Consider the following 14815-nt stretch of genomic DNA (forward strand, 5'->3'; position numbering starts at 1 on the left):
AGGTGACTGCTGGGAATTGCACATTATACAGTAACACCAGGGGATGTGTCTGGGTGATGACTGGAGAGGTGACTGCTGGGAATGGGGCATTATACAGTAACACCAGTGGATGTGTCTGGGTGATGACTGGAGAGGTGACTGCTGGGAATGGGGCTTTATACAGTAACACCAGGGAACGTGTCTGGGTGATGACTGGAGAGGTGACTGCTGGGATTTGCACATTATACAGTAACACCGGGGGATGTGTCTGGGTGATGACTGGAGAGGTGACTGCTGGGAATGGGGCATTATACATTAACACCAGTGGATGTGTCTGGGTGATGACTGGAGAGGTGACTGCTGGGAATGGGGTGTTATACAGTAACACCAGGGGATGTGTCTGGGGGATGACTGGAGAGGTGACTGCTGGGAATTGCACATTATACAGTAACACCAGGGTACAGTAACACCAGTGGATGTGTCTGGGTGATGACTGGAGAGGTGACTGCTGGGAATTGCACATTATATAATAACACCGGGGGATGTGTCTGGGTGATGACTGAGAGGTGACTGCTGGGAATGGAACTTTATACAGTAACACCAGGGAATGTGTCTGGGTGATGACTGGAGAGGTGACTGCTGGGAATGGGGCATTATACAGTAACACCAGTGGATGTGCCTGGGTGATGACTGGAGAGGTGACTGCTGGGAATGGGGTGTTATACAGTAACACCAGGGGATGTGTCTGGGGGATGACTGGAGAGGTGACTGCTGGGAATTGCACATTATACAGTAACACCAGGGTACAGTAACACAAGTGGATGTGTCTGGGTGATGACTGGAGAGGTGACTGCTGGGAATTGCACATTATATAATAACACCGGGGGATGTGTCTGGGTGATGACTGGAGAGGTGACTGCTGGGAATGGAACATTATACAGTAACACCAGGGAATGTGTCTGAGTGATGACTGGAGAGGTGACTGCTGGGAATGGGGCATTATACAGTAACACCAGGGATGTGTCTAGGTGATGACTGGAGAGGTGACTGCTGGGAATGGGGCATTATACAGTAACATCAGGGGATGTGTCTGGGTGATGACTGGAGAGGTGACTGCTGGGAATGGGGCATTATACAATAACACCAGGGAATGTGTCTGGGTGATGACTGGAGAGGTGACTGCTGGGAATTGCACATTATACAGTAACACCAGGGGATGTGTCTGGGTGATGACGGGAGAGGTGACTGCTAGGAATGGGACATTATACAGTAACACCAGGGGACGTGTGTGGGTGATGACTGGAGAGGTGACTGCTGGGAATGGGGCATTATACAGTAACACCAGGGGATGTGTCTGGGTGATGACTGGAGAGGTGACTGCTGGGAATGGGACCTTATACAGTAACACCGGGGGATGTGTCTGGGTGATGACTGGAGAGGTGACTGCTGGGAATGGGGCTTTATACAGTAACACCAGGGAACGTGTCTGGGTGATGACTGGAGAGGTGACTGCTGGGATTTGCACATTATACAGTAACACCGGGGGATGTGTCTGGGTGATGACTGGAGAGGTGACTGCTGGGAATGGGGCATTATACAATAACACCAGGGAATGTGTCTGGGTGATGACTGGAGAGGTGACTGCTGGGAATTGCACATTATACAGTAACACCAGGGGATGTGTCTAGGTGATGACTGGAGAGGTGACTGCTGGGAATGTGACATTATACAGTAACACCTGGGGATGTGTCTGGGTGATGACTGAAGAGGTGACTGCTGGGAATGGGGTATTATACAGTAACACTAGGGGATGTGTCTGGGCGATGACTGGAGAGGTGACTGCTGGGAATGGGGTGTTATACAGTAACACCAGGGGATGTGTCTGGGTGATGACTGGAGAGGTGACTGCTGGGAATGGGACATTATACAGTAACACCAGGGGACGTGTCTGGGTGATGACTGGAGAGGTGACTGCTGGGAATGGGACATTATACAGTAACACTAGGGAACGTGTCCGGGTGATGACTGGAGAGGTGGCTGCTGGGAATGGGACATTATACAGTAACACCAGGGGATGTGTCTGGGTGATGACTGGAGAGGTGACTGCTGGGAATGGGACATTATACAGTAACACCAGGGGATGTGTCTGGGTGATGACTGGAGAGGTGACTGCTGGGAATGGGACATTATACAGTAACACCAGGGGACGTGTCTGGGTGATGACTGGAGAGGTGACTGCTGGGAATGGGACATTATACAGTAACACCAGGGGACGTGTGTGGGTGATGACTGGAGAGGTGACTGCTGGGAATGGGGCATTATACAGTAACACTAGGGAACGTGTCCGGGTGATGACTGGAGAGGTGACTGCTGGGAATGGAACATTATACAGTAACACCAGGGAATGTGTCTGGGTGATGACTGGAGAGGTGACTGCTGGGAATGGGACATTATACAGTAACACCAGGGGATGTGTCTGGGTGATGACTGGAGAGGTGACTGCTGGGAATGGGACATTATACAGTAACACCAGGGGACGTGTCTGGGTGATGACTGGAGAGGTGACTGCTGGGAATGGGACATTATACAGTAACACCAGGGGACGTGTGTGGGTGATGACTGGAGAGGTGACTGCTGGGAATGGGGCATTATACAGTAACACTAGGGAACGTGTCCGGGTGATGACTGGAGAGGTGGCTGCTGGGAATGGGACATTATACAGTAACACCAGGGGATGTGTCTGGGTGATGACTGGAGAGGTGACTGCTGGGAATGGGACATTATACAGTAACACCAGGGGACGTGTCTGGGTGATGACTGGAGAGGTGACTGCTGGGAATTGCACATTATACAGTAACACCGGGGGATGTGTCTGGGTGATGACTGGAGAGGTGACTGCTGGGAATGGGGCATTATACAGTAACACCAGTGGATGTGTCTGGGTGATGACTGAAGAGGTGACTGCTGGGAATGGGGTATTATACAGTAACACTAGGGGATGTGTCTGGGCGATGACTGGAGAGGTGACTGCTGGGAATGGGGTGTTATACAGTAACACCAGGGGATGTGTCTGGGTGATGACTGGAGAGGTGACTAGTGGGAATGGGACATTATACAGTAACACCAGGGGATGTGTCTGGGGGATGACTGGAGAGGTGACTGCTGGGAATTGCACATTATACAGTAACACCAGGGTACAGTAACACCAGTGGATGTGTCTGGGTGATGACTGGAGAGGTGACTGCTGGGAATTGCACATTATATAATAACACCGGGGGATGTGTCTGGGTGATGACTGGAGAGGTGACTGCTGGGAATGGAACATTATACAGTAACACCAGGGAATGTGTCTGGGTGATGACTGGAGAGGTGACTGCTGGGAATGGGGCATTATACAGTAACACCAGGGAATGTGTCTGGGTGATGACTGGAGAGGTCACTGCTGGGAATGGGACATTATACAGTAACACCAGGGGATGTGTCTAGGTGATGACTGGAGAGGTGACTGCTGGGAATGGGGCATTATACAATAACACCAGGGGACGTGTCTGGGTGATGACTGGAGAGGTGACTGCTGGGAATTGCACATTATACAGTAACACCAGGGGATGTGTCTGGGTGATGACTGGAGAGGTGACTGCTGGGAATGGGACATTATACAGTAACACCAGGGGACGTGTGTGGGTGATGACTGGAGAGGTGACTGCTGGGAATGGGGCATTATACAGTAACACCAGGGGATGTGTCTGGGTGATGACTGGAGAGGTAACTGCTGGGAATTGCACATTATACAGTAACACCAGGGGATGTGTCTGGGTGATGACTGGAGAGGTGACTGCTGGGAATGGGACATTATACAGTAACACCAGGGGACGTGTGTGGGTGATGACTGGAGAGGTGACTGCTGGGAATGGGGCATTATACAGTAACACCAGGGGATGTGTCTGGGTGATGACTGGAGAGGTAACTGCTGGGAATTGCACATTATACAGTAACACCAGGGGATGTGTCTGGGTGATGACTGGAGAGGTGACTGCTGGGAATGGGACATTATACAGTAACACCAGGGGACGTGTCTGGGTGATGACTGGAGAGGTGACTGCTGGGAATGGGACATTATACAGTAACACCAGGGAATGTGTCTGGGTGATGACTGGAGAGGTGACTGCTGGGAATGGGGCATTATACAGTAACACCAGGGAATGTGTCTGGGTGATGACTGGAGAGGTCACTGCTGGGAATGGGGCATTATACAGTAACACCAGGGGATGTGTCTAGGTGATGACTGGAGAGGTGACTGCTGGGAATGGGGCATTATACAATAACACCAGGGGACGTGTCTGGGTGATGACTGGAGAGGTGACTGCTGGGAATTGCACATTATACAGTAACACCAGGGGATGTGTCTGGGTGATGACTGGAGAGGTGACTGCTGGGAATGGGACATTATACAGTAACACCAGGGGACGTGTGTGGGTGATGACTGGAGAGGTGACTGCTGGGAATGGGGCATTATACAGTAACACCAGGGGATGTGTCTGGGTGATGACTGTAGAGGTGACTGCTGGGAATGGGACATTATACAGTAACACCAGGGGACGTGTCTGGGTGATGACTGGAGAGGTGACCGCTGGGTAATGGGGCATTACAGTAACACCAGGGGGCGTGTCTGGGTGATGACTGGAGAGGTGACTGCTGGGAATCGGGCATTATACAGTAACTCCGGGGGATGTGTCTGGGTGATGACTGGAGAGGTGACTGCTGGGAATTGCACATTATACAGTAACACCAGGGGATGTGTCTAGGTGATGACTGGAGAGGTGACTGCTGGGAATGTGACATTATACAGTAACACCTGGGGATGTGTCTGGGTGATGACTGGAGAGGTGACTGCTGGGAATGGGGCATTATACAGTAACACCAGTGGATGTGTCTGGGTCATGTCTGGAGAGGTGACTGCTGGGAATAGGGTATTATATAGGAACACCGGGGGATGTGTCTGGGTGATGACTGGAGAGGTAACTGCTGTGAATTACACATTATACAGTAACACCAGGGGATGTGTCTGGGGGATGACTGCTGGGAACAGCACATTATACAGTAACACCAGGATACAGTAACACTAGGGGATGTGTCTGGGTGATGACTGGAGAGGTGACTGCTGGGAATGGGGCTTTATACAGTAACACCAGGGAACGTGTCTGGGTGATGACTGGAGAGGTGACTGCTGGGATTTGCACATTATACAGTAACACCGGGGGATGTGTCTGGGTGATGACTGGAGAGGTGACTGCTGGGAATGGGGCATTATACAGTAACACCAGTGGATGTGTCTGGGTGATGACTGGAGAGGTGACTGCTGGGAATGGGGCTTTATACAGTAACACCAGGGAACGTGTCTGGGTGATGACTGGAGAGGTGACTGCTGGGATTTGCACATTATACAGTAACACCGGGGGATGTGTCTGGGTGATGACTGGAGAGGTGACTGCTGGGAATGGGGCATTATACATTAACACCAGTGGATGTGTCTGGGTGATGACTGGAGAGGTGACTGCTAGGAATGGGACATTATACAGTAACACCAGGGAACGTGTCTGGGTGATGACTGGAGAGGTGACTGCTGGGAATGGGGTGTTATACAGTAACACCAGGGGATGTGTCTGGGGGATGACTGGAGAGGTGACTGCTGGGAATTGCACATTATACAGTAACACCAGGGTACAGTAACACCAGTGGATGTGTCTGGGTGATGACTGGAGAGGTGACTGCTGGGAATTGCACATTATATAATAACACCAGGGGATGTGTATGGGTGATGACTGGAGAGGTGACTGCTGGGAATGGAACTTTATGCAGTAACACCAGGGAATGTGTCTGGGTGATGACTGGAGAGGTGACTGCTGGGAATGGGGCATTATACAGTAACACCAGGGGATGTGTCTAGGTGATGACTGGAGAGGTGACTGCTGGGAATGGGGCATTATACAGTAACACTAGGGAACGTGTCCGGGTGATGACTGGAGAGGTGGCTGCTGGGAATGGGACATTATACAGTAACACCAGGGGATGTGTCTGGGTGATGACTGGAGAGGTGACTGCTGGGAATGGGACATTATACAGTAACACCAGGGGACGTGTCTGGGTGATGACTGGAGAGGTGACTGCTGGGAATTGCACATTATACAGTAACACCGAGGGATGTGTCTGGGTGATGACTGGAGAGGTGACTGCTGGGAATGGGGCATTATACAGTAACACCAGTGGATGTGTCTGGGTGATGACTGAAGAGGTGACTGCTGGGAATGGGGTATTATACAGTAACACTAGGGGATGTGTCTGGGCGATGACTGGAGAGGTGACTGCTGGGAATGGGGTGTTATACAGTAACACCAGGGGATGTGTCTGGGTGATGACTGGAGAGGTGACTAGTGGGAATGGGACATTATACAGTAACACCAGGGGATGTGTCTGGGGGATGACTGGAGAGGTGACTGCTGGGAATTGCACATTATACAGTAACACCAGGGTACAGTAACACCAGTGGATGTGTCTGGGTGATGACTGGAGAGGTGACGGCTGGGAATGGAACATTATACAGTAACACCAGGGAATGTGTCTGGGTGATGACTGGAGAGGTGACTGCTGGGAATGGGGCATTATACAGTAACACCAGGGAATGTGTCTGGGTGATGACTGGAGAGGTCACTGCTGGGAATAGGGCATTATACAGTAACACCAGGGGATGTGTCTAGGTGATGACTGGAGAGGTGACTGCTGGGAATGGGGCATTATACAATAACACCAGGGGACGTGTCTGGGTGATGACTGGAGAGGTGACTGCTGGGAATTGCACATTATACAGTAACACCAGGGGATGTGTCTGGGTGATGACTGGAGAGGTGACTGCTGGGAATGGGACATTATACAGTAACACCAGGGGACGTGTGTGGGTGATGACTGGAGAGGTGACTGCTGGGAATGGGGCATTATACAGTAACACCAGGGGATGTGTCTGGGTGATGACTGGAGAGGTAACTGCTGGGAATTGCACATTATACAGTAACACCAGGGGATGTGTCTGGGTGATGACTGGAGAGGTGACTGCTGGGAATGGGACATTATACAGTAACACCAGGGGACGTGTGTGGGTGATGACTGGAGAGGTGACTGCTGGGAATGGGGCATTATACAGTAACACCAGGGGATGTGTCTGGGTGATGACTGGAGAGGTAACTGCTGGGAATTGCACATTATACAGTAACACCAGGGGATGTGTCTGGGTGATGACTGGAGAGGTGACTGCTGGGAATGGGACATTATACAGTAACACCAGGGGACGTGTCTGGGTGATGACTGGAGAGGTGACTGCTGGGAATGGGACATTATACAGTAACACCAGGGGACGTGTGTGGGTGATGACTGGAGAGGTGACTGCTGGGAATGGGGCATTATACAGTAACACCAGGGGATGTGTCTGGGTGATGACTGGAGAGGTAACTGCTGGGAATTGCACATTATACAGTAACACCAGGGGATGTGTCTGGGTGATGACTGGAGAGGTGACTGCTGGGAATGGGACATTATACAGTAACACCAGGGGACGTGTCTGGGTGATGACTGGAGAGGTGACTGCTGGGAATGGGACATTATACAGTAACACCAGGGGACGTGTGTGGGTGATGACTGTAGAGGTGACTGCTGGGAATGGGGCATTATACAGTAACACCAGGGGACGTGTCTGGGTGATGACTGGAGAGGTGACAGCTGGGAATGGGGCATTATACAGTAACACCAGGGGATGTGTCTGGGTGATGACTGGAGAGGTGACTGCTGGGAATGGGACATTATACAGTAACACCAGGTGACGTGTCTGGGTGATGACTGGAGAGGTGACTGCTGGGAATGGGACATTATACAGTAACACCGGGGGATGTGTCTGGGTGATGACTGGTGAGGTGACTGCTGGGTAATGGGGCATTATACAGTAACACCAGGGGACGTGTCTGGGTGACTGCTGGGAATGGGACATTATACAGTAACACCAGGGGATGTGTCTGGGTGATGACTGGAGAGGTGACTGCTGGGAATGGGACATTATACAGTAACACCAGGGGGCGTGTCTGGGTGATGACTGGAGAGGTGACTGCTGGGAATGTGGCATTATACAGTAACACCAGGGAATGTGTCTGGGTGATGACTGGAGAGGTGACTGCTGGGAATGGGACATTATACAGTAACACCAGGTGACATGTCTGGGTGATGACTGGAGAGGTGACTGCTGGGAATGGGACATTATACAGTAACACCAGGGGACGTGTCTGGGTGATGACTGGAGAGGTGACTGCTGGGAATGGGGCATTATACAGTAACACCAGGGGATGTGTCTGGGTGATGACTGGAGAGGTGACTGCTGGGATTGGGACATTATACAGTAACACCAGGGGATGTGTCTGGGTGATGACTGGAGAGGTGACTGCCGGGAATGGGACATTATACAGTAACACCGGGGGATGTGTCTGGGTGATGACTGGAGAGGTGACTGCTGGGAATGGGGCATTATACAGTAACACCAGGGGATGTGTCTGGGTGATGACTGGAGAGGTGACTGCTGGGAATGGGACAGTATACAGTAACACCGGGGGATGTGTCTGGGTGATGACTGGAGAGGTGACTGCCGGGAATGGGACATTATACAGTAACACCGGGGGATGTGTCTGGGTGATGACTGGAGACGTGACTGCTGGGAATGGGGCATTATACAGTAACACCAGGGGATGTGTCTGGGTGATGACTGGAGAGGTGACTGCTGGGAATGGGACATTATACAGTAACACCAGGGGATGTGTCTGGGTGATGACTGGAGAGGTGACTGCTGGGAATGGGGCATTATACAGTAACACCAGGATACAGTAACACTAGGGGATGTGTATGGGTGATGACTGGAGAGGTGACTGCTGGGAATGGGGCTTTATACAGTAACACCAGGGAACGTGTCTGGGTGATGACTGGAGAGGTGACTGCTGGGATTTGCACATTATACAGTAACACCGGGGGATGTGTCTGGGTGATGACTGGAGAGGTGACTGCTGGGAATGGGGCATTATACAGTAACACCAGTGGATGTGTCTGGGTGATGACTGGAGAGGTGACTGCTGGGAATGGGGCTTTATACAGTAACACCAGGGAACGTGTCTGGGTGATGACTGGAGAGGTGACTGCTGGGATTTGCACATTATACAGTAACACCGGGGGATGTGTCTGGGTGATGACTGGAGAGGTGACTGCTGGGAATGGGGCATTATACATTAACACCAGTGGATGTGTCTGGGTGATGACTGGAGAGGTGACTGCTAGGAATGGGACATTATACAGTAACACCAGGGAACGTGTCTGGGTGATGACTGGAGAGGTGACTGCTGGGAATGGGGTGTTATACAGTAACACCAGGGGATGTGTCTGGGGGATGACTGGAGAGGTGACTGCTGGGAATTGCACATTATACAGTAACACCAGGGTACAGTAACACCAGTGGATGTGTCTGGGTGATGACTGGAGAGGTGACTGCTGGGAATTGCACATTATATAATAACACCAGGGGATGTGTATGGGTGATGACTGGAGAGGTGACTGCTGGGAATGGAACTTTATACAGTAACACCAGGGAATGTGTCTGGGTGATGACTGGAGAGGTGACTGCTGGGAATGGGGCATTATACAGTAACACCAGGGGATGTGTCTAGGTGATGACTGGAGAGGTGACTGCTGGGAATGGGGCATTATACAGTAACACTAGGGAACGTGTCCGGGTGATGACTGGAGAGGTGACTGCTGGGAATGGGACATTATACAGTAACACCAGGGGACGTGTCTGGGTGATGACTGGAGAGGTGACTGCTGGGAATTGCACATTATACAGTAACACCGGGGGATGTGTCTGGGTGATGACTGGAGAGGTGACTGCTGGGAATGGGGCATTATACAGTAACACCAGTGGATGTGTCTGGGTGATGACTGAAGAGGTGACTGCTGGGAATGGGGTATTATACAGTAACACTAGGGGATGTGTCTGGGCGATGACTGGAGAGGTGACTGCTGGGAATGGGGTGTTATACAGTAACACCAGGGGATGTGTCTGGGTGATGACTGGAGAGGTGACTAGTGGGAATGGGACATTATACAGTAACACCAGGGGATGTGTCTGGGGGATGACTGGAGAGGTGACTGCTGGGAATTGCACATTATACAGTAACACCAGGGTACAGTAACACCAGTGGAAGTGTCTGGGTGATGACTGGAGAGGTGACTGCTGGGAATGGAACATTATACAGTAACACCAGGGAATGTGTCTGGGTGATGACTGGAGAGGTGACTGCTGGGAATGGGGCATTATACAGTAACACCAGGGAATGTGTCTGGGTGATGACTGGAGAGGTCACTGCTGGGAATGGGGCATTATACAGTAACACCAGGGGATGTGTCTAGGTGATGACTGGAGAGGTGACTGCTGGGAATGGGGCATTATACAATAACACCAGGGGACGTGTCTGGGTGATGACTGGAGAGGTGACTGCTGGGAATTGCACATTATACAGTAACACCAGGGGATGTGTCTGGGTGATGACTGGAGAGGTGACTGCTGGGAATGGGACATTATACAGTAACACCAGGGGACGTGTGTGGGTGATGACTGGAGAGGTGACTGCTGGGAATGGGGCATTATACAGTAACACCAGGGGATGTGTCTGGGTGATGACTGGAGAGGTGACTGCTGGGAATGGGACATTATACAGTAACACCAGGGGACGTGTGTGGGTGATGACTGGAGAGGTGACTGCTGGGAATGGGGCATTATACAGTAACACCAGGGGATGTGTCTGGGTGATGACTGGAGAGGTAACTGCTGGGAATTGCACATTATACAGTAACACCAGGGGATGTGTCTGGGTGATGACTGGAGAGGTGACTGCTGGGAATGGGACATTATACAGTAACACCAGGGGACGTGTCTGGGTGATGACTGGAGAGGTGACTGCTGGGAATGGGACATTATACAGTAACACCAGGGGACGTGTGTGGGTGATGACTGTAGAGGTGACTGCTGGGAATGGGGCATTATACAGTAACACCAGGGGACGTGCTGGGTGATGACTGGAGAGGTGACAGCTGGGAATGGGGCATTATACAGTAACACCAGGGGATGTGTCTGGGTGATGACTGGAGAGGTGACTGCTGGGAATGGGACATTATACAGTAACACCAGGTGACGTGTCTGGGTGATGACTGGAGAGGTGACTGCTGGGAATGGGACATTATACAGTAACACCGGGGGATGTGTCTGGGTGATGACTGGTGAGGTGACTGCTGGGTAATGGGGCATTATACAGTAACACCAGGGGACGTGTCTGGGTGACTGCTGGGAATGGGACATTATACAGTAACACCAGGGGATGTGTCTGGGTGATGACTGGAGAGGTGACTGCTGGGAATGGGACATTATACAGTAACACCAGGGGATGTGTCTGGGTGATGACTGGAGAGGTGACTGCTGGGAATGGGACATTATACAGTAACACCAGGTGACATGTCTGGGTGATGACTGGAGAGGTGACTGCTGGGAATGGGACATTATACAGTAACACCAGGGGACGTGTCTGGGTGATGACTGGAGAGGTGACTGCTGGGAATGGGGCATTATACAGTAACACCAGGGGATGTGTCTGGGTGATGACTGGAGAGGTGACTGCTGGGATTGGGACATTATACAGTAACACCAGGGGATGTGTCTGGGTGATGACTGGAGAGGTGACTTCCGGGAATGGGACATTATACAGTAACACCGGGGGATGTGTCTGGGTGATGACTGGAGAGGTGACTGCTGGGAATGGGGCATTATACAGTAACACCAGGGGATGTGTCTGGGTGATGACTGGAGAGGTGACTGCTGGGAATGGGACAGTATACAGTAACACCGGGGGATGTGTCTGGGTGATGACTGGAGAGGTGACTGCCGGGAATGGGACATTATACAGTAACACCGGGGGATGTGTCTGGGTGATGACTGGAGAGGTGACTGCTGGGAATGGGGCATTATACAGTAACACCAGGGGATGTGTCTGGGTGATGACTGGAGAGGTGACTGCTGGGAATGGGACATTATACAGTAACACCAGGGGATGTGTCTGGGTGATGACTGGAGAGGTGACTGCTGGGAATGGGGCATTATACAGTAACACCAGGGGACGTGTCTGGGTGATGACTGGAGAGGTGAATGCTGGGAATAGGGCATTATACAGTAACACCAGGGGATGTGTCTGGGTGATGACTGGAGAGGTGACTGCTGGGAATGGGACATTATACAGTAACACCAGGGGACGTGTCTGGGTGATGACTGGAGAGGTGACTGCTGGGAATGGGGCATTATACAGTAACACCAGGGGATGTGTCTGGGTGATGACTGGAGAGGTGACTGCTGGGAATGGGGCATTATACAGTAACACCAGGGGATGTGTCTGGGTGATGACTGGAGAGGTGACTGCTGGGAATGGGACATTATACAGTAACACTAGGGGAAGTGTCTTGGTGATGACTGTATCACTGTGTGTGTCAGGTTCCTATAAGGTGTCAGGATGTCACTGTCTATGTCTCCATGCAGGAGGAGGAGTATATAGAGGAACACAGGGGTCTGTACAAGGACGTGATGATGGAGAATCACCGGCCCCTCACATCACTGGGTAAGAGGAGACTGTCATGTAATGTACAGGGGAGAGCAGGTATGGGGGCCCCTATATACACACATCATCTGATAATCACATATATACACTGTACTCAGTCACTGTGTGTCTCCTACAGATGGACCCAGTAACAGAGATACCCCAGAGAGATGTCCCCATCCTCTGTATTCACAGGATTGTACAGAGGAGAATCACAGGATCCCACAGGAGGATCAGGTAGGTGGGATTTAGGGTCTCAGCAATATACCAAAGTGACTGTCACTATATGATCTGTAGAGGAGCTGTGTGTCTTATACACTGATGTTATACTGAATAATCTCACTGTATGCAAATGTCAATATAGTGGTTTTTGTTTCTCATACGTCCTAGAGGATATTTCGGTCCACTTCATGACTATGGGGTATAGACGGTTCCGCAGGAGACATGGGCACTTTAAGACTTTTCAAGGGTGTGAACTGGCTCCTCCCTCTATACCCCTCCTCCAGACCTCAGTTTTAGAAATGTGCCCAGGCAGACTGGATGCACTCTGAGGAGCTCTACTGAGTTTCTCTGAAAAGACTTATGTTAGGTTTTTTATTTTCAGGGAGGACTGCTGGCATCATACACAGGAACTGCAGGGTGCAGGGCGCTGGAGGGGGGGTGGGGGGGTGGCGGGGGCACCCTGGACAGCATATAACCTACAGAACTGGCAGAAATAGGACATAAGATGCCGAGGCACAGTCCTACCCCCGCCAGTATTATAAATTTACCTCATAAATGCTGAGGAGAGATGCGCCATTGCGGGGGCGGGGCTTCATCCTCAGTCATCCAGCACACTGCTCAGCGCCATTTTCTCTCTCTCCTCAGGCTGCAGAGACAACGCTGGTCCTCCACTACTGAATACAAGTATCAGGGTGCAAAACAGGGGGGCACAGTGAAATTGGTGCTTTATAGTGTGTATTTACATCATAAAAAGCGCTGCATGTCAGTGGGCATTTTGTGTTTTCACAGACATTGTGTTACTGGCGCTGGGTTGTGAACTGGCTGCTCCTATCTGTTTCCCTCTGACAGATTTTACTGCGGGTCTGTCCCCTATAAGCCCCGGATTGTCTGTGGTGTGATTGTGCACGCGTGTGACATGTCTGAGGCAGGGTGTTCTTCCCCTGAGGAAGCCATTTTAGGGACACAGAGTTGTAATGCGGTGGTGCTGCCGGCACACCATGAGCCTGAATGGGTGAAAGAATTACGTGATAGTGTGCATCATATCAGTAAGAGATTGGATAAGTCTGAGTCTCATGCAGAGAGCTGGAGAAAATCAGTGGAAGATGTGATTTTTTTTATGGTTCTGCCTTTTCATCCACAGGGGACCCCTCTGGGTCACATAAGAGATCATTTGCTCAAATAATACATACTGATACCGACACGGACTCTGATCCCTGTGTCGACGATAGTGATCCCAGGGGAATAGATCCTAATTTGGCAAAAAGCATTCAATACATAATTGTTGCTATAAAAGTTACGGAAGCCCCTCCTGTACCTCAGAAGACGGCTTAGTTTTATAAAGAAAAAAAAATTAATGTAACTTTCCCTCCTTCTCAGGAGCTAAATACTCTTTCTCTGACGTCCTTGTGGATGCTGGGACTCCGTCATGACCATGGGGAATATCGGCTCCGCAGGAGACTGGGCACAAAAGTAAAAGCTTTAGGACTACCTGGTGTGCACTGGCTCCTCCCCCTATGACCCTCCTCCAAGCCTCAGTTAGATTTTTGTGCCCGAACGAGAAGGGTGCACACTAGGTGGCTCTCCTGAGCTGCTTAGTGAAAAAGTTTAAGTTAGGTTTTTTATTTTCAGTGAGTCCTGCTGGCAACAGGCTCACTGCATCGAGGGACTAAGGGGAGAAGAAGCGAACTCACCTGCGTGCAGAGTGGATTGGGCTTCTTAGGCTACTGGACATTAGCTCCAGAGGGACCGATCACAGGCCCAGCCATGGATAGGTCCCAGAGCCGCGCCGCCGGCCCCCTTACAGAGCCAGAAGACAGAAGAGGTCCGGAAAATCGGCGGCAGAAGACGTCCTGTCTTCAACAAGGTAGCGCACAGCACCGCAGCTGTGCGCCATTGCTCTC

General features: G+C 51.2%; 1 protein-coding gene across 2 annotated transcripts in view; it reads left to right on the top strand.

The window, feature by feature from the left end:
- LOC134983342 (zinc finger protein 271-like) overlaps window positions 1-14815 on the top strand; it is a 121501-nt gene that overhangs the window by 70524 nt on the left and 36162 nt on the right. For both annotated transcript variants that reach the window (XM_063949049.1, XM_063949050.1), the window contains exons 3-4: window positions 12635-12713; window positions 12832-12929. In XM_063949049.1, the coding sequence (XP_063805119.1) occupies window positions 12635-12713; window positions 12832-12929 (177 nt within the window). The remainder of the gene's footprint in view (window positions 1-12634; window positions 12714-12831; window positions 12930-14815) is intronic.

This window comes from Pseudophryne corroboree, assembly GCF_028390025.1.
Source record: "Pseudophryne corroboree isolate aPseCor3 chromosome 3 unlocalized genomic scaffold, aPseCor3.hap2 SUPER_3_unloc_13, whole genome shotgun sequence".
Lineage (NCBI taxonomy): Eukaryota > Metazoa > Chordata > Amphibia > Anura > Myobatrachidae > Pseudophryne > Pseudophryne corroboree.